Here is a 19420-nt window from a genome sequence, read left to right on the forward strand (position 1 = left end):
GAGAGAATAGAATCTGCGATCCAGGATTGTCTGGGAGTGATTGTTGTATTTCCTAGTACTTCTTCAGCAGTCTCAGTGGCAGCTTTATTGTCAACCAATAATTTGGTATAGACATCCTATAACAATGTGTGTGTTTCAAAAGCTTCGTCTACTACTACCTTCCTAGTTACAGCTTCCCTATATTATATACACTTTAGCCCATCATTTCAAGAACAGATATTTTGCTTTGATCTATTCATGGACTTCCACGAGCATCTGAGCATCTTCCACCTTATCCACAGTTTGATTACTAACACTGATCTATGTTGGCATCAGATCCATGTAGTGTCCAGAATATTTTGTTCGATTTCTGTAGCGATGTTTCATTAGGAAAAAATCTATTTAGAATCAATGACAATCTTAAGGGCTTTTCACATGAGTCTTCCTGGGACTTTCTATCACCAACTGGTGTTCCAGTCTCCCATGACGGCGACATTATTAGCAGTTCTTGTGTGTTCTTAAAGGAACTCTTCAAGCTTGTCATACATATCCTCGACTTCCTGATCTTCACTACAGGACGATGGAGCAGAGTGTCTGATAAGGACTGTGTCTACTAAAATGGAGCTCAAACCTCTCTATGTCTGAGGCATGACAGCCTCCCCAGCACTGGCCAGTAGCAGCACCTGGCAAGGGAGCTGCATTGCCTCATACGTACAGTCTCACCGCATGTGAAAATGAAATGAAACACCACAATCATTCTGAGAAATGTTTCATTTTTGAGATTTTGTGTGTGAATGATACAAATGGGGGCACTGTTATAAATATATAGGAACAAACCTCCCCTGCGAACCATGTGACCTTGCCGTGGTGGGGAGGCTTGCAGGTCCCAATGAAGCAGATAGCCGAGCTGCAGGTGCAACCATATCGGATGGGTATCTGTCGAGAGACCAGACTAACGAATGGTTCATTGAAAGGGGGAAGGGGGAGGGGGGTGTTTGCAGCCTTTTGGAAGTTACAAGAGCAGCAGTCTAGATGATTGACCGATATGGCCTTGTAATAATACTCAACATAGCTTAGCTGTGTTGATACTGCTGCATGGCTGAAAGCAACAGGAAACTACAGACGTAACTATCCCCCACGGACATGCAGCTCTCTCTGTATGAATGATGTACTGATGATAGCTTTCTCCCGAGTAAAATATTCTGGAGGTAAAATAGTCCTCCATTCGGATCTCTGGGTGCGGACTATATGAGAGAGGGTGATCATCAGGAAGATGGATACTAACATTTTGCGAATCGGAGCGTGGAGTGTTAGAAGTTTGAATTGTTGTGGTATGTTAGAGAATCCAAAAAGGGAGATGGATAGACTAAAGTTAAATGTAGTTGGTATAAGTGAAGTTGGCAGGAAGACCAGGATTTTTGGTCAGGCGACTACAGAATGATAAACATAAAATCAAACAGGAGAAATGCACGAGTTGGTTTAATAATGAATAAGAAAATAGGGCAGCGGGTAAGCTACTATGACCAGCATAGTGAAAGGATTATTGTTGTCAAGATAGACACCAAACCAATGCCCACTACAATAGTGCAGGTCTATATGCCTACTAGTTCTGCGGATGATGAGGAAATCGAAAGAATATATGAAGATATGGAAGATTTAATACAGTATGTAAAAGGTAAAATAGGTGGAACCTTCATTCAAATTTTAACAGTGTAATTTCAGTTCAATACGGAACAAAATTAAGTTTTTAACTCTTAATGTAAAAGGTGGCGAGAATCTAATTGTGATGGGAGACTGGAGTGCAGTGGTAGGCCAAGGAAGAGAAGATAATGCAGTAGGAGAATTCGAAATGGGACAAAGGAATGAAAGAGGAAGACAGGTGGTTGAATTCTGCACCAATCACAATTTAGTCCTTGCTAATTCTTGGTTCAAACACCACAAAAGACGACTGTATACGTGGATGAGACCTGGAGGCACTGAAAGATATCAAATAGACTTCATAATGATAGGCAGAGATTCAGAAACCAGGTGTTGGATTGCAAAACTTCCCCAGGAGCAAATGTGGATTCTGACCACAACTTGTTGGTCATGAAATGCCAACTGAAGTTGAAGAAATTGAAGAAAGGGAGGAATGCAAGGAGGTGGGATCTAGACAAGTTGAAAGAAGAGAGTGTGAGGGACTGTTTCAATGCTTCTTATGAGTGTACATTTAAGAATACGTTTGGTAGCAATGTGTCGGATCCGGTAGACAAACTCTTTTCCGATAACCTCACTTTGGACTCCTCGCATTTGAGGTTTAGAATAAGAGATCTGGAACTTGAACTCTCATCCAAAGATGAAATAATTAAAATGTTATCAATGGATCTAGAAAATGCTCTGCTGGAATTGAAGAACTTTAAACAAAATAATGTTGAAATGCCAAGACAATACGAAAATGATTTTAAAGAGCTTAAGTCGAAGAATGTTAGGCCTAACCGGAAACATGTTGCATTTAAAGATTCTGTAAATAGTAATTTAGTGATACAAAACAGTTTTCAAGTGTTAGAATGTAATGATCATGAGGCAATCATAGAACATGACTCAGCTGCAGTGTCGAAAAGACGAAAAAAAATCCCGTCGGCCACCGGTACATAAACAAGCCCGTACAGTAATAGTGGGGGACTCTATAAGAAATGTTGGACCCCAAGTTGAAGAGGGAATTGCGTACTGCTATCCAGGCATACGAGTGGGTCAACTCGCTGAACATGTAAACAGTGACAGTATTAAAGAAAATCCTGAAGCCCTGATAGTTCATATTGGCACAAATGACCTTCATAATTTCTCAACACCTAGTGACACAATGGCTGAAACTGATAGGCTTATTACTGCAATTAAAAGGTGGTTTCCAGCGGCAAAGCTTAGTCTCAGTGGCGTTTTATATCGGCACAATGTTGATTATCGCTATATAGATGTTGTAAACTCCACTCTTGACCGGTTATGCCGTAATGGAGATGTCCTTTTTGTCGATGGTAATAGTTGGCTTAGAGGTAGTGATTTTAGAAAAGATGGGCTACACCTTAACAGAAAAGGAACCTCTAAGTTTGGTAAACTTCTCAATAGAATATCTAGTAGAATGCTCCCGGGAAACTAATTAAGAAAATGAGGGGGGATGCTAATCCTAATGCCAAAACTTAAGTGATACAGAAAATGATTTAGAAAGTATCAGGAATACAATACACAATTTAGATAGGGAATCATTTCACAGAGATCAGATACACTATACTAAGAAAGCACCAAAGACATTAATAAAAAGGTTAGTTGAACACTTTACAGGATACTATCAAAATGAAAATATACTTCGAAGCAAACTAACTGAACTTAAAATTTCTTCATGTTTAGCTGACTATGACTTCATGGTATTAACTGAAACAAACTTAAATGATGAAATTAGTAATGTGGAACTTGGACTCGAAACGTATTCAATTTTCAGATGTGATAGGTCTTCTTTAACGAGTATGAAGGCATCCCATGGAGGGGTAATGATCTGTATTAGCAAGAGGTTTAAACCTACTCTGATACCGTGCATTAACACAGTTGAACAGTTGTTTGTGTCCCTGACTTTTAACACCACAAAATTAATCATTGGTGCTGTATACATTCCACCCAAGACTCCTGTCCAAAAATATTTCGAACATTGCAGTGCTGTTTAAAAAATTATGTCAAATCTTGACAACCATTTATTGCTCATTGTTGGTGACTACAATCTACCACATCTTAATTGGATAGTAAATGAAGAAACATCTTCTGGCCTTATGTCAGTAGGTAACCACACTATGCAGTCCAGTTTAGTTATAGACACTTTTTCTTATCTCTGTTTAAATGTTTAATGCTATCCCAAATTTTTTGAATCACTTTCTTGATTTGGTTTTCAGTAACTCCAGTTCCACTGAAGTAAAATCTAGTAATGAAAGCATTGTTCCCCTCAATAGACACCACCCAGCATTATAAATTTCTTTACCTATAAATGAGCTATACAATTCCTTGCCTGCTGATAGTTTTTATTTTGACTTTTTAAATGGTGACTATAATGGACTAAATTATTATCTGTCACAGTTCAGCTGGAAGGTGATGTTTCAAAATGTATCAATTGATAAAGCAGTAGAAGCCTTCTATTCAGTACTACATTATGGCATGGGACTTTACATCCCTATATGGAAATTTAAGACTCCCAAATTCCCAAAGTGGTTTAATCATAAATTGAAGTCCCTGATTATTGAAAATAAGAAAGCACACAAGCGGTACAAAATATCAGGTCTCAATAGTGATTATCAGCATTTCTCAAAATTAAGAAATGAATGCAAATCTGACTAAATCTTGCTATACAATGTATGTCTCCAATTGTGAATGAAGTATTACTTCCAATCCACAGAAATTCTGGCAATATCTAAGTTCTAAAAGGTCATGTAATAATATTCCTTCAACAATGCATCTTAATGAAGTTACAGCAGATACTGGAGAAAATATTGTCAATCTTTTTTCTAACCACTTTTTATCTGTTTATTCTTCTTATCAGAATAGTAGTAGTATGTCATATGATTATCCTTTCTCTGTCAATCTATCAGTTATAAACATTAGTAAGGCAGAAATTTACAACAAACTGATATCTCTGGAATTAAAGACAACTGTAGGATCTGATGGTGTTTCAACTTACCTGCTCAAGTACTGCTCATTTATTTTATTTTATGTGAAACTACCGCACCATTAGTTTAGTATCTCACACCTGCAAAATTCTAACACGTATTATTTACAGAAGAATGGAAAGACAATTTGAAACTGAGTTGGGAGAAGATCAATTTGGCTTCAGAAGAAATGTAGGAACACGTAAAGCAATCCTGACTTTACGTTTGATCTTAGAGGATCGAATTAAGAAGGGCAAGCCCACATATATGGCCTTCATAGATCTAGAAAAGGCATTTGATAATGTTGATTGTCCAAGCTATTTGAGATTCTGAAGGTGATCGGGATCAGGTACTGAGAAAGAAGAATTATCTGCAATCTATATAAAAATCAGTCTGCAGTGATAAGAATCTAGGGCTTGATAAAAGGAGCAGCAATCCAGAAAGGAGTGAGACAAGGTTGCAGTTTGTCCCCCCTCCTTTTCAATGTTTACATAGAACAGGCAGTAAAGGATATTAAAGAATAATTTGGAAAGGGAATCAAAATCCAGGGAGATGAAATCAAAACCCTGAGATTTGCCGATTAAATTTTTATTTTATCTGAGACTGCAGAAGATCTGGAGAAGTTGCTGAAGGGTATGGATGAAGTCTTGGGCGAGGAGTACAAGACGAAAATAAATAAGTCCAAAACAAAAGTAATGGAGTGCAGTCGTTCAAAGTCAGGTAATTCAGGAAATATTAGATTAGGAAATGAAGTATTAAAGGAAGTGTATGAATATTGTTACTTGTTTAGTATAATAATTAACGATGGCAGGACATAAAATGCAGTCTAGCACAAGCAAGGAAGGGCTTTCTTAAGAAAAGAAATTTGCTCACTTCAAACATTGATATAGGAATTAGAAAAATGTTTTTGAAGACTTTCGTGTGGAGCGTGACATTGTATGGAAGTGAAATATGGTCAATAACTCTCTCAGAAAAAAAGAGAATAGAAGCTTTTGAAATGTGGTGTTACAGAAGAATGCTGAAGGTGAGACGGATAAATCAAATCACGATACTGAATTGAATTGGTGAGAGGAGATCGATTTGGCTAAATTTGACGAGAAGAAGAGATAGAATGATAGGACACATCTTAAGACACCCAGGACTTGTTTAGTTGGTTTTTGAAGGAAGTGTAGGTGGTAAGAACGGTAGGGGTAGACCAGGGTATGAATATGACAAGCAGATTAGAGCAGATGTAGGATGCAGCAGTTATGTAGAAATGAAAAGGTTAGCACCGGATAGGGTGGCATGGAGAGCTGCATCAAACCAGTCTATTGACTGGTGACTCAAATAACAACATACGAACAAAAATAATTTTCTTACACCGAGTGGTTCATATTTTATAGTTTGTTAAAGAAACCAGCAGTAATTGGTTTCCAGGATTATGTACAGGTTACTGCAAACTCAAAATTTGTCCAGAAACAAAGTTGGAAACAAACACAAATGAAATTACAAACTTTTCCGTGGCTTTTCAATTCAACTCTGAGCAAATATAACAATGTAATTTTTCATAGCTCCACGACTGTTTCTTTTTATATTTTAACAATAATTAATTGGGAGTGTGGGAGACACACCTGTTATGTAAACCAGCAGAAAAAACACACACACACAGGACTGATGACCATGATGTCCTACTTCCCTAAAAGAAGTAACAAGTATGTGCTGCTACTGAAGAGCTTCAAGGGATGAGAGAGGTGATGAGGTGATATAATAATATGGAAGGGAATGTTATGGATTTATTCTATCATTATATTAACATTACATAACGTTATATACATTAACACCAGTGTCTTCAAGTCATAAATTAATGCACTGACAGCTAATTGTTTACTCCAAAGGAGGATATTATCGTAAGTAGAAGCGTAGGATATTCACACAGCTGCAATATCGGTAAGGTACTAGAAACAGATGCCCATAGCCCAGAGGACCAACACAAGTCAACTGTAAAGAATATTAGTTTGCTTTCTATCCGACTTGTAAACTGTTGTGTTAATAAGCAAATTGAGTGAAAAAATTGAACTGAAATTTGTATATAGTCAGTTCAGAACACTGAAAACTATTATGTTGTTCAGCAAGCCCAGTACTAGCAGAAGTGGTAGATTCAGTGGATATAGTAGTGGAGTTCGGAAGATGTTAATTTTGTTTCTTCTAAAAATATGCGCGGGAAGAAAATCACAGGCAGCTGAATTTTTGTATGTGCCAAAACTTAACTGCTGAAGTGTGTTCAGTAAGTGTCAACTGTATGCAGAGAAGCTGAAAAAGCAAAAACCTGGATATCCAGAAATTGCTCATCTCACCTTGAAAGCATTTAAATGTTCCTAAAAGGGTGACAAAGTTAGATTTTGAAAAAGACATGTGATGCACAATTTTTGAATTTTACAATAAAAGACATTTCCCAACAGCTAAGAAATTATCTTCACTCAGTGGAAAATTAACTTATAGTTATTCATTTTCATCCAATAGAAGAATACTGAAACAGCTGGGATTCAGGTATAGAAAAACCCCAAGAATGAAAAAAATCCTTATGGAACAAAGTTATATATTTGGTGCAAGACTGAAGTTCTTGTCCTATATGTTACCTAGATGAAATGTGGATCAATCAGAACCTACTGTGAAGTGTATGTGGCAGGACTCCGCTAGAAATGGGGGTCTGAAAGTGCCTGTGGGGAAGGGGAGCAGATTAATTGTTTGTCATGCAGAATCAGCTAAAATAAGTTATTCTTGAAAACAAGTGGGTGTTTAAATACAAAATAAATAAAAAATCTTCACAATCATGTAAATAAATTAACAAGTATGAAGTATAGCACTTCATAATCACTCACAGCTTCTAGAACATGGCTTATAAAGTAGAGAACATGTTCGTGAAGCCGTTCTTGTCGAACACACTGTATATTTCCTACAACAAAACTTGAGCGGACTCCTGTACAAAAGAGTCGGCATCAAACTTTGTATACCTCAGCCCATACTAATATTTTGTAATAAAAGGTTTACTGTATTGTCTTACTCTTTCTTTAACCCTCTGAGTTGGTTTTTCAAAGCACTGGCATATCCCACAATTAAGTTTTAGCATGATCATAAATAAACCACATTATAAATTACTGCAGAGGCACATAATACATTATATTTTAAAAAATGGCCAAGTCATACATGAAATAAAGGGAAAAATCACAAAGTCACACAATCTTCATGATTAACGATCTTTTCTTTGTGCTATATTTCACAATATATGGTGGTGGACACAGTATGTTGAAATAGTATTTGCACTAATACAGTTTATGGTCCTCTGTTTCTCTTTTTGGCCTGATTTTGTCATTTTGAAGTAGGGAACTGTTATCATTGGAATGAAAGAACTGTAGAATTGCTTTATAATGATTACAGAGCAAGAGCCCAGAAAATATAGGAGAGTGGAAGAATGGATCAGTGGACCACTATTTTTATATTTCTATGGCACATTTTTGTACATGATTGTCAGCATAATTCCTAAAAATCAACACAGTCCTTTCGCAATTACATCAGTCCATTTTTGTACTCTGGCTGACAAGAGGAGTTTTCAGATAATTATTTTGAAGTTTGCATGATACAAGCTTTTCGCCTCCTTGCAGATGGTGGTTGTAATTTTTCTTACTCTTAATCACTCATTCCTTCACCCTTGATTTTGCTATTTTCAGGAAGGAAGTCATCAACTTCATCCATATGGGTAAAATCAGAGCCCTCACATCATTCATCAAAATGTTAACACTTTCTCAGTATCCAGTACTACTTCAGCACGAATGTGAGCCGCCATGTTCATCAACTAGCAGTTGATTTCCAAAAACTATAGATATTCACATACAAAAACTAAGTTTACAGCACTTCTCATGAGGATACAAACAAGTGCAAGCTTCAGTAACATAGCTAATAGATGGCATATAGTGTATGTTTTTGAATCATGGTTTAAATATATGACACTCAGAAGTTCAACAGGCAATATATTGCATGGTAACTCCTGAGGCACTTCCCACGAGACAATACATTGCGCCATAATCCACGTAGGGTTAATATACATTCGTCCAATATACACTTTGCCAATGAAATAGCATTCTTAGTGACTAGCTGTGCTCAGGACAATTTGCAGCAAATATCATTTATACTCATTCTAAAAGCAAAGAAGTGCACCCTTTTATTGGTCTTTGTATATACTAGCCAAGAAATCTATGATAATGAGCTACTTCCTTTTGGCCATGCTTTACTTGGAAACTAAAAAAAAATTTCAGTCCATCACCTTCCGAGGTGGAAGTGTAACAGTGAGCTAAGAGACATTTAAATGTCAACAGAAGCAATGTACAAGATAATGTAGTTTGACTTCATTATCAGGGATGCCAACCTGTATGATAATTACAGGGATAAGCCATCATTTTGAGACTGGTACAATGTACGATATTAGATTATGCAATACTGACAAGATAAACAATACTTTTGAAAATTTTGAGCAACATCACCAATACATTCTCATAATGTGCTTTTCTCATTTGTACAGTTAGCACGGTCAGGCGGTTGATTATTATTGACACTATGGAGATGCTATGAACACAACTATGCAGAGTTAATTCCTCTCTATAACAATCTATGGTGGCATTGTTAGGCCTTAGCCACAGCCTTCAACGACACTGATGAAGCATGCTGAAGCTTCCTAAAGAAACAAATCTATGAAGGCGCTAGCTGTGTTTAAGAATTCCCCCTTCTAAGAAAAATTCAGGCAATTAACATCTGGCCCTGGTGCCTGACAGTTTTGCTGTTTTACACCACAATCGAGTAGGTGATCATGATGCATGTGATAGCGAGTTTCTGGGAAAAGAACGTAGCACCATCTCCGTATTATTGTCTTCATCCTGGTGGTATACTTGTCTTCATTAAAAGTGCCTCTTTTTCTAAACCTACTATTGCATTAGTAAAAATAAAAAAAATCCATTATTTTTAAGAGTTGCTATGTATATCAAGTTGATACTTTATGGATATAGGTGATATGATTTTTACATCCCTATTGTCAAGGTTTTAGCGAACAAATTTTGTCATTTGACCAGACCACAAAATAAAATATGTAGTTACAGGAGGGATGGTCCTAGCAAACAAATTTTGTCATTTGACCAGACCACAAAATATAGTATGCAGTTACAGGAGGGATGATCCTGTTCATGTTAGTTCCAAAACGTTATGGATCCACGACAGTATAAGAGCTGTGAACATCTCTGCTGGTGCCATCAAATTCCATACTTAGTAGGTAGTTCTGTTGTACTGTTTTAGAAACATGTTTTGTCAAACTTATCACCTGCTTCCTGAAAGCAGATACAGTATAATGACAAAAGCAACTGAATGGTGTATGAGTGGAGATTAAAAGCAACATATAGCACAACAGCTTCAGCAGTCTTCTCATCAGTCACTCATGGCATTCTGGTCGGTCAGCTCTTTCCCCTCTTTCACTTAACCATTGTAGTGAGATCATTGGTAGCAGAGCTTAAGAGTACATAATAATGTATATAATAATACATTACATTACTCATCCAGTCAAACAAATTAGTCAGTTGTATTTAGCAGGTAGTCCCAGCAAGTGGTCTGAAATTCAAGTAATGAGGTGGTATTCCTGACACTGTCAGGCAGGAAATACTAAAGAAGTATTAACATGTTGAGTGCCAGACCGATTTTCATAGGATTGCCGTCTAGTGCCGTGAGCTAATAACATCGAGTTACTCCCTGGTGCCAAAACGTTCACAGGCTTAACCAAGCAAATGATCGCTGAAATGAGGATGTATATATGATATATTAGGTTAAATTATTATGTATATTAGGTAAAATATTGCGAGCCCATATGGGGTTGTATTGGTCATTACGAACTGTACATTTACACGCGCCCCTATATGGGGTCATACTTATACAGTAGTTACTGTCCCGACACTCGATAATATTTACCTTTTCCTTTGCGGGGACGCGTTAAATGCTGTTGATTATGAGAGATGTGTTAGCTTCTTCATACTGGAGCCGTAAAAATGTACGATCCCCGATTTTAGGTCAGGAAATGTTTGTAAATGACGATCTTCCAATTTTAGGTTAGGAAATTTTTGTATAGAATATAGTTATATAAAGTAGTGGAAATCATGCAAATTACATAAATTAGGATGTAACAGAATAATATTATAAGAGGAATTAGTAGTTAAGGAATACTGAACAAGTATATAATTTTGTTTGTGTAACATTTAATTTGAGTAAGAGAACCTAGCAGCGATGATTGTGCAACATGGGAAACCAGTGACTATATCATTGAAGACGGTCATAATTTTTGTAACAGCTGGCTTGGAAACCCGGATTACAGTGGGGATATGTATGCTGAAGACTGTAACATCAATGTGGATGAACGTGTGAGATCGCTATTTGGTCTGTACTGGGTTCAAAATCACTGTAACTATATACTTCATCTACATCATTGTCCGACTTGTTCGATATATCGTCCAGACTATCTGCATTAAATCTTTTACTGTTCGATTTACTCGTAATGACTTAAAAAAGAAAAGGAAACTCACAGCTCTGCACACTTACATAAACAATCCGTGCGCGAGATATACAATGACTGTCACCCTACCAAGCACTTTTGACGTACCCATATGGGGTTGCGCCAAAACAGGAATTGAGGAATGGAAGGTGGACTATGCAGTACTTAAATAGATGACCAGCAGATGGCAGGAAGAGACATTATAGAGCTTCGAAACACATACTTACTGCACACCCAAAGGGGTTCGCACAGTTCTCGAGGTAGAACGAACGTACGACCCCATATGGGGACGTGAAGTTGAAAAACTTGACTACTCTCACCTACCCAAATGGGGTTGCATGACACTTAATGTGTTAAAATTTACCTATGATGGCAATGACATTTACAGTAAGATACAAAAGTTAAAAACTAGAAAAGCAGCTGGAATTGATAAGGTTTCGGAGGATATACTAAAGACAAGGGTTGGGATATAGTACCATATCTCAAGTACTTATTTGATTATTGTTCACATGAAGGAACTTTACCAAATGAATTGAGAGTTGCTATAATAGCCCCTGTATATAAAGGAAAGGGTGATAGACATAAAGCTGAAAATTACAGGCCAGTCAGTTTGACATGCATTGCATGTAAGCTTTGGGAAAGCATTCTTTCTAAATATATATAAGACATGTTTGCAAAATTAATAACTGGTTTGATAGGAGGCAGTTTGGGTTTAGGAAAGGCTATTCCACTGAAGCCCAACTTGTAGGATTCCAGCAAGATATAGCAGATATCCTGGATTCAGGTGGTCAATTGGACTGTATCGCGATTGACCTGTCTAAGAAATTTGATAGGGTATTTCATGGGAGACTACTGGCAAAAGTGAGTGCAATTGGACTTAACAAAAGAGTGACTGATGGGTGGCTCTGTTTCTAGAAAATAGAACTCAGAGAATTAGAGTAGGTGAAGCTTTATCTGTCCCTGTAATAATTAAGAGGGGAATTCCTTAAGGCAGTATTATCGGACCTTTATGTTTTCTTATATATATATATCTCAATGATATGTGTAAAGAAGTGGAATCGGAGATAAGGCTTTTCGCAGATGATGTTATTCTGTATAGAGTAATAAATAAGTTATAAGATTGTGAGCAACTGCAAAATGACCTCGATAATGTTGTGAGATGGACAGTAGGCAATGGTATGATGATAAACGGGGATAAAAGTCGGGTTGTGAGTTTCACAAATAGGAAAAGTCCTCTCAGTTTTAATTACTGCATTGATGGGGTGAAAGTTCCCTTTGGAGATCATTGTAAATACCTAGATATTAATATAAGGAAAGACCTTCATTGGGGTAATCACATAAATATGATTGTAAATAAAGGGTACAGATCTCTGCACATTGTTATGAGGCTATTTAGGGGTTGTAGTAAGGATGTAAAGGAGAGAGCATATTTGTCTCTGGTGAGACCCCAACTAGTGATTGGTTCCAGTGTATGGGACTCTCACCAGGATTACTTGATTCAGGAACTGGAAAAAATCCTAAGAAAAGCAGCTCGATTTCTTCTGGGCGATTTCTGACAAAAGAGTAGTGTTACAAAAATGTTACAAAGTTTGGGCTGGGAAGACTTGGGAGAAAGGAGACGAGCTGCTCGACTAAGTGGTATGTTCTGAGCTGTCAGTGGAGATATGGCGTTGAAGGACATCAGTAGACGAATAAGTTTGGATGGTGTCTTTGAAAGTAGGAAAGATCACAATACGAAGATAAAGTTGGAATTCAAGAGGACAAATTGGGGCAAATATTAATTTATAAGAAGGGGAGTTAGGGATTGGAATAACTTACCAAGGGAGATGTTCAATAAATTTCCAATTTCTTTGCAATCATTTAAGAAAAGGCTAGGAAAACAACAGAGAGGGGATCTGCCACCTGGGTGACTGCCCTAAATGCAGATCAGTAGTGATTGATAGTGAATGGAGTAACTCTCCCATTCAGTGTAACTGGAGGAATACTTTCGTATTGTACTGTAGTCAACAAGTTTTGAGAGCCAATAATGATTCGTGAGTCTTGGAGGGATTGAGGAGGAGGGAGTTCATCAAGGAGTAATCATTAAGTCAGTTTTGATGCCTATTATGACTGGAGGCAAATCTGAAGTCTTACAGCGGTAGTATATTTGTAAGTTGTCCACATAAAGATGGTAGCTACAATTCTTTAAATTAGACAAGATCATTTATGAACAAAATAAAGAGCAAAGGGCCTAAAATACTCTCCTGGGGAGTGCCTGCGTTCCTGGTTAGACTGATAAGTAATTGAGGAAAGAGGAAGCAACAGAAAGAGGAGACAAGGACAAACATGAAAACATTGAAGGACAAGGACAGTCTCATCTTTCTGTTGCTCCCTCTTTCCTCACCGACTTCTTGTATGTTTATCCTATTATTTGTTTCTTTTCACATTTCTACCTTGCAATACATGACTTGGTTTGTGAATGGTGTGTTCCTTACCATTACTATCATATTATCATCATCATCATCATCATCATCACTCCTCTATGTCTGTCCTTCCAACATGACAGTGGATCCATCGGTATGTTGCTAAGAATGGCCACACATCTCCTGTGCAATGCACCTGTTGATGTACATTAGAGTCATGTCATCTGCTAGGTACATCTGCGTAACTTCAGTCACCAGTAATTGTATCAGAGAACAAGTTTTACAAGGCACTTGGCCAAAAAGACTTTAAGACCACATGAAAAATTTATTAACATACGAACAGCCTCAAGCTCTGTATCATACTACTCGCGTAACAATCGCTGCTTATACAATACAGGTCACCTGCCTAGCATGTACTATATCACACAACGACAGTGAATCCCATAGGTACATGGTGTATGTAGACTTAATATTAAAAAAAACATAGGAGTGCATCCAACTTTGTAAGATATAACCTAGGGGTTGTAGGCTATTATGAAGTGCCACACTCAAAACTTTTGCAATGACTTGTCAGGTCTGATAGCAATCATTTTCGATGCTTTTCTTACCTTTGGTCAAAATTGAGGTTTCTTCAAAAATATCTATGCTCATATGACTCTAAACCTGAATAAAATAAATTTGATGAGCTTTCTCCAAACACAATTTACTGAAAATACTACTTTAATGATGTTTAAATTCTGTTATTACTAAGACTATGGTCCAAATAGTGAATCAGACAATTACTTTAACTCCTTGAAAAAACAAAAAAAACAAAAAAAAAAATAACAATCTACATAATCAAGTTTGTAATCTTACTTTTGACATTTAGCTCCTTTAGAAATTGAAGTGATTGTTCGTCAAATATACTTTTAAATTCCATTAACAACTAATAATCTTAAGAATGTCAGTCCCAACAAAGTTCCCTACCAGGCTGTAATTTCATGCAACTATTGTGAGTCTGGTGGAACTCTTGTAACACAGACCCTCGATGAGGGTGGGCAGCACCTACTGTGAATGAGAAGTTGTGTTTTAAGAGTGGTGGAGGATAATATTGTGTGCGAGGTGTGAATGTTGGGAATGGTACCAACACTAAAACCCTCAGGCAAGGGAATATACCAATTAAGGTTAAAATACCTTGACTCTGCCAGGAATAGAAACCAGGGCCCCTAGAACTGAAGGCTAAGGCACTGACCACTCAGGCATGGGGCCGGACACACTGCTGATAAATTGCCTAGAATTCAGGACCCATAAATGGCAACTAGAGTGTTCCCTTGTATGATTTAATAGCTAACACACAGTAGCAAGAATAATGACTAAAATATTAACATTTAATTTCATCAACTTTAAAAATATTTAGATTACACTCAACCTTATTATTTAATTCTTTCTCCAGACTTGCTATCCGAAACTGAAGAGTAGACAAAACTGCTTGCTCAGACTCCTTTTGTTTCTGATCTCTCTTTACAGCGTCGGACAAAACAAGGTTCTGGAAATCTTCATTGCTGACAATCTTCTGTACCAGAAGCTCCAGATTCACAACAAATTCATTACCAGAGCTTGTTTCCTTACTGGGTGATATGACTATTTTCTCTGAACCCTGTTGAGTAAGAGAGAAGAATTACAATGTTTACATTCTGTTTTACTTGTCTTACCTTGCGTCAACAGACAAGTCTTACAGTGATTATATGATAAGAAAGGGCCAGGATTGTGAAGGAAGCAACCATAGCCTTAATTAATGTATGGCCCCAAAATTTGCGTGCTGTGGAGATGAGAAACCACACAATACCATCTTCGTGACTGCGAACGGTGGGGTTCAAACCCACACTCTCGTGAATCCAATTTCACAGTTAAGGGACCCAAACGACATAGCCAACTCACTGGGTAACATGTTTACTAGCTGTATCACAGATTTATTTCCTACAGGTAGGGGGAGAATAAGTGGAGAAGAGTTTGAGGTACATGTGCTGAAAAAACCCAGAAAAGTTAAGTTATATATTCAAATTCACATATTGCAGCAAGTTCCTTAAGGAAAAAGGTGCAAAAATGCAGAATCTACATCAAAACGTAACAGCCAAATTGTCACCTGCATGGGTTGAAATATGCACCTCTGTTGGCACATTCCAGAACAAATTGTAGCTTGCATGTAAGCCTGAGTCTCATTGATGGCTGTGACAGTATTGTAGTGCTAAGTAAGGACAATCAGAACACTGTATTTTCTGGCTCAGTGAAAGTAGCAATGGCACACTACTTCATTCCTCATCTTTCCTCGTTATGATTGCTGGCATATGATTTTGCCATTTCCCTACAATTGCACAACCTTTGGTGAATCATTCTGAGGATTCAGTCAGCGTCTGGACCTATGATTTAACAGCCAAATAATCTTTCATCCAAATTTAAAGACAGGGAAATCAATATTATGCTCTATTGTTATTATTTTCCAAATTGTAGATACAATTCAGGGATGGCGAAGGAAAAAAAAGCGTATTGCTCCACATATACAAATGTGCCTCCATATATATTTAAAAAATACAATTATAGTCTACAGAATGTGCTTATAAACAGTTACCGTATTTACATAGACGTATTATTTATATAATATTCACAAGACCTGAGCGCGCACACACACACTCTCTCTCTCTCTCTCTCTCTCTCTCTCTCTCTCTCTCTCTCTCTCTCTCTCTCTCTCTCTCTCTGTGTGTGTGTGTGTGTGCGCGCGCGCGCGTGCGTGCATGTACAGAAGGTTTCATTATACAGTATATATACATTCTTTTTACCTCTTTACAAAAATTTTTAGCAGGTAGTTCTTTTGTCTGTGTTGACAGTTCATTCCATAGTCGAGCAGAACGAATAAAGAAGCTACTTTGATATGATCTGTTCTTGCAAGTGGAGGGAAAAGGGACACACATTGACCTCTTTGAGTGGAACGGTAGAGAACATAATACTGAAACTGACACACTGCAACTCAACAGGCTTGCAATTTGGTAGGTGCAGCCGTACAATATTATTATCAGTAAGTAGCTTTGCAAAACATCTGCAAAGTATACTGGAGCAAACCTTGTAATTGTTTAGAGCTGCCTGGATTTGATAGGTTTTCAGCAATTCTGGCACAAGAGAGCCCAAGAACTGGGAAAGTAGTGTCCAAGGCCTCAAATTACAACCCCAGCTTTTGCCTGGAAAGAAAATTGGAACCACAGAAAATCATTTTTGAGCCACTGAGAATGGGGTTTGAACCCACCATCTCCTACCTACAAGTTTATTGCAACATAACATGTACCACCATAGCATAACGAGTGGAAGAGAAAGTGTGAGTTCTCAAGTTGTTTCCTGTTGGCTAGTATAGGGTCTGTGATGAATCGTCTGCTAGGGGCAGCACCGTTACTATCTGAGGGTTGGTATCTGTAGTTGTAATATATTAATATTTGGTAGTGTTGCTCTGTGAAGACAAAAACTGAAGTGTCATGCATTATCGTTAAGTGAAAGTGAAGAGTGTGTGATTTGGTGATGGTATTCATTTATTTAGTGTAAACATAGTGCTGAGCTTATGAAACATACCGAACATACCGAGGAGAAAAACATCCCTACTTGCTTCATTCCAGGCTGTAAGTCTGGCTATAAAACTATGAAATGTAAACACTTTTTCAAATCCCCTAAAAATGAAGCATAACTTTCAAAATGTGAATTTATAGTTAAATCAGACTCATTTGTAATACAACGTGAACAGGTAGAAATTCCTAGAGATATATGGAAACTGGAAACTGGCGCTGTCCCTCATATTTCCCAATTTGCCACAATATCTCGCAAAACAAGGAGCCTCTGTGGCTCAGACGGCAGCGCGTCGGCCTCTCACCGCTGGATACCATGGTTCAAATGCCGGTCGCTCCATGTGAGATATGTGCTGGACTAAGCGGAGGCGGGTCAGGTTTTTCTCCGGGTACTCCAGTTTTCCCTGTCATCTTTCATTCCAGCAACACTCTCCATTCTCATTTCATAGCATCTATCAGTCATTAATAAAAATCACTTTGGGAGTGGCGACCCCATCATACTAATAGCCTATCTCTGCTTCATTCATTCCATCGCTGATCCGGTCAATAACTGGAAAACAGGTTGTAGGTTTTAATTTCATCTCGCAAAACAATTACATAAATGAAAATTACTCCATAAAAGACAGCCTCCGAAGACGGAGGGAAGTTCATGAAACAAATCACACAAGCTTCACCACGAAATAAATTTCAATGCCTTTTCTGAGAGTGCTAAAAGAAATTAAATACATTCAGATGCAACTAAAAAGACAATAAGTTCACTTACAAACTAAAGAGACACGGATGTAATATAATGACTATCCATAATAAATTAAAAATAGCTGATGCTAAGATTTTGTTTCTAGAAAAACAACTAAGAGATTCCAAATTACAGTCAAATTATTTAAGTGAGCCGACATTAACCAGAAAGCAAAAGGTGACATATTATGATAATGAATTCCTGTTAGATAGTCCCTTATTTAAAATTAAATCACCTAAAGGCTACAGACACTGTTTAAGACATGACATGTTTCCCCTTACTTCTAAGGCTCATCTGCAAAAATTAGTTAAGGTCTTGTCCGACTCGTTGGCTGAACGGTCAGCGTACTGGCCTTCGGTTCAGAGGGTCCCGGGTTCGATTCCCGGCCAGGTCGGGGATTTTAACCTTAATTTGTTAATTGCAATGGCACGGGGGCTGGGTGTGTGTTGTCTTCATCATCATTTCATCCTCATCACGACATGCAGGTCGCCTACGGGAGTCAAATAGAAAGACCTGCACCTGGCGAGCCGAACCCGTCCTGGGATATCCTGGCACGAAAAACCATACGACATTTAATTTCAGTTAAGGTCTTAAGTGCCCTTACGGGGTGAACACCCATGCCATTAGTGTTATTGCAAACTATTTCTGCAATGAGAAGAGTGAAAACAATCGCACGGGAATTCTCATAATTGATAAAGTAAAACTAAATGAAGATTTTCAGTTTAATACCAACTCATTAAAAGTTGATGAATTCATAAATTTAGGAGGACACACCTAAGAACATGGGAAAAATAAAATCCCAAATCATGTGTTAAGTGTTCATGTTTGTGCCCCTATTGCATAATTGGGTTCAACTGGTTGCTGTGTACGTAAGTCAAAATTCTATGCCTGGTGATATTTTGTCACAAATTTTAATCCAGCTGGTCTTACAACTGGAGCAAATTGGCACCAGAATTATTGGTTTCACCTCAGATGGAAGCTAGTCTAATAAAAAGGTGTGGAAATGTTTAAGAATAAATGTACAGGAAGGGAAGATCATGTTCTATTTCTTTGATTTTAGTAACAGACTTTGGGCCTTTTCAGATGCTCTGCATATAATTAAGTGGATCAGAAATAATTTTCACAACAAAAGCCAAGTCTATTACAATAATGAAGTTGTGGACTTTAAATTATATTGACAGGTTTTTGAAAAGGATAACTGCCATAAAGTTTGCCACAAGCTAACGTTTGCACATATACACCCCACTTCATTTCAGCGCATGAATGTGAGACTTGTTTTTCAGTTATTTAGTAAGTCTGCTACAAATAACAAAGGTTTTTAGATAAACTCAAAGGGATTTGAAGACAGTGAACAGAGAGAAATGTTCACTAGGGAATTAAATGTCCTAATAATGTATTAAATCTACACCAGCGAGGCTCTTTATAAAGATTCAATAGGACATCAAACCTTAATAAAATGGAGAGATAACCTCAATGGGAAGAAGAATACTTTTGCTTCAGAAAGAACT

General features: G+C 37.6%; 1 protein-coding gene across 7 annotated transcripts in view; it reads right to left on the reverse strand.

Annotated features, from left to right (window-relative positions):
• LOC136884987 (klaroid protein) overlaps positions 1 to 19420 on the reverse strand; it is a 184206-nt gene that overhangs the window by 112753 nt on the left and 52033 nt on the right. For 6 of the 7 annotated variants that reach the window (XR_011019001.1, XM_068230421.1, XM_068230419.1 and 3 more), the window contains one exon: positions 15004 to 15231. The exons of the other annotated variant lie outside the window; for it this stretch is intronic. Coding sequence is in view for 5 of the 6 variants with exons in the window: in XM_068230421.1 (XP_068086522.1) it covers positions 15004 to 15231 (228 nt within the window). In the remaining variant the exon portion in view is untranslated. The remainder of the gene's footprint in view (positions 1 to 15003; positions 15232 to 19420) is intronic. 7 annotated transcript variants of the gene reach the window in all.

Source organism: Anabrus simplex, chromosome 1 (genome assembly GCF_040414725.1).
Source record: "Anabrus simplex isolate iqAnaSimp1 chromosome 1, ASM4041472v1, whole genome shotgun sequence".
Taxonomy (NCBI): domain Eukaryota; kingdom Metazoa; phylum Arthropoda; class Insecta; order Orthoptera; family Tettigoniidae; genus Anabrus; species Anabrus simplex.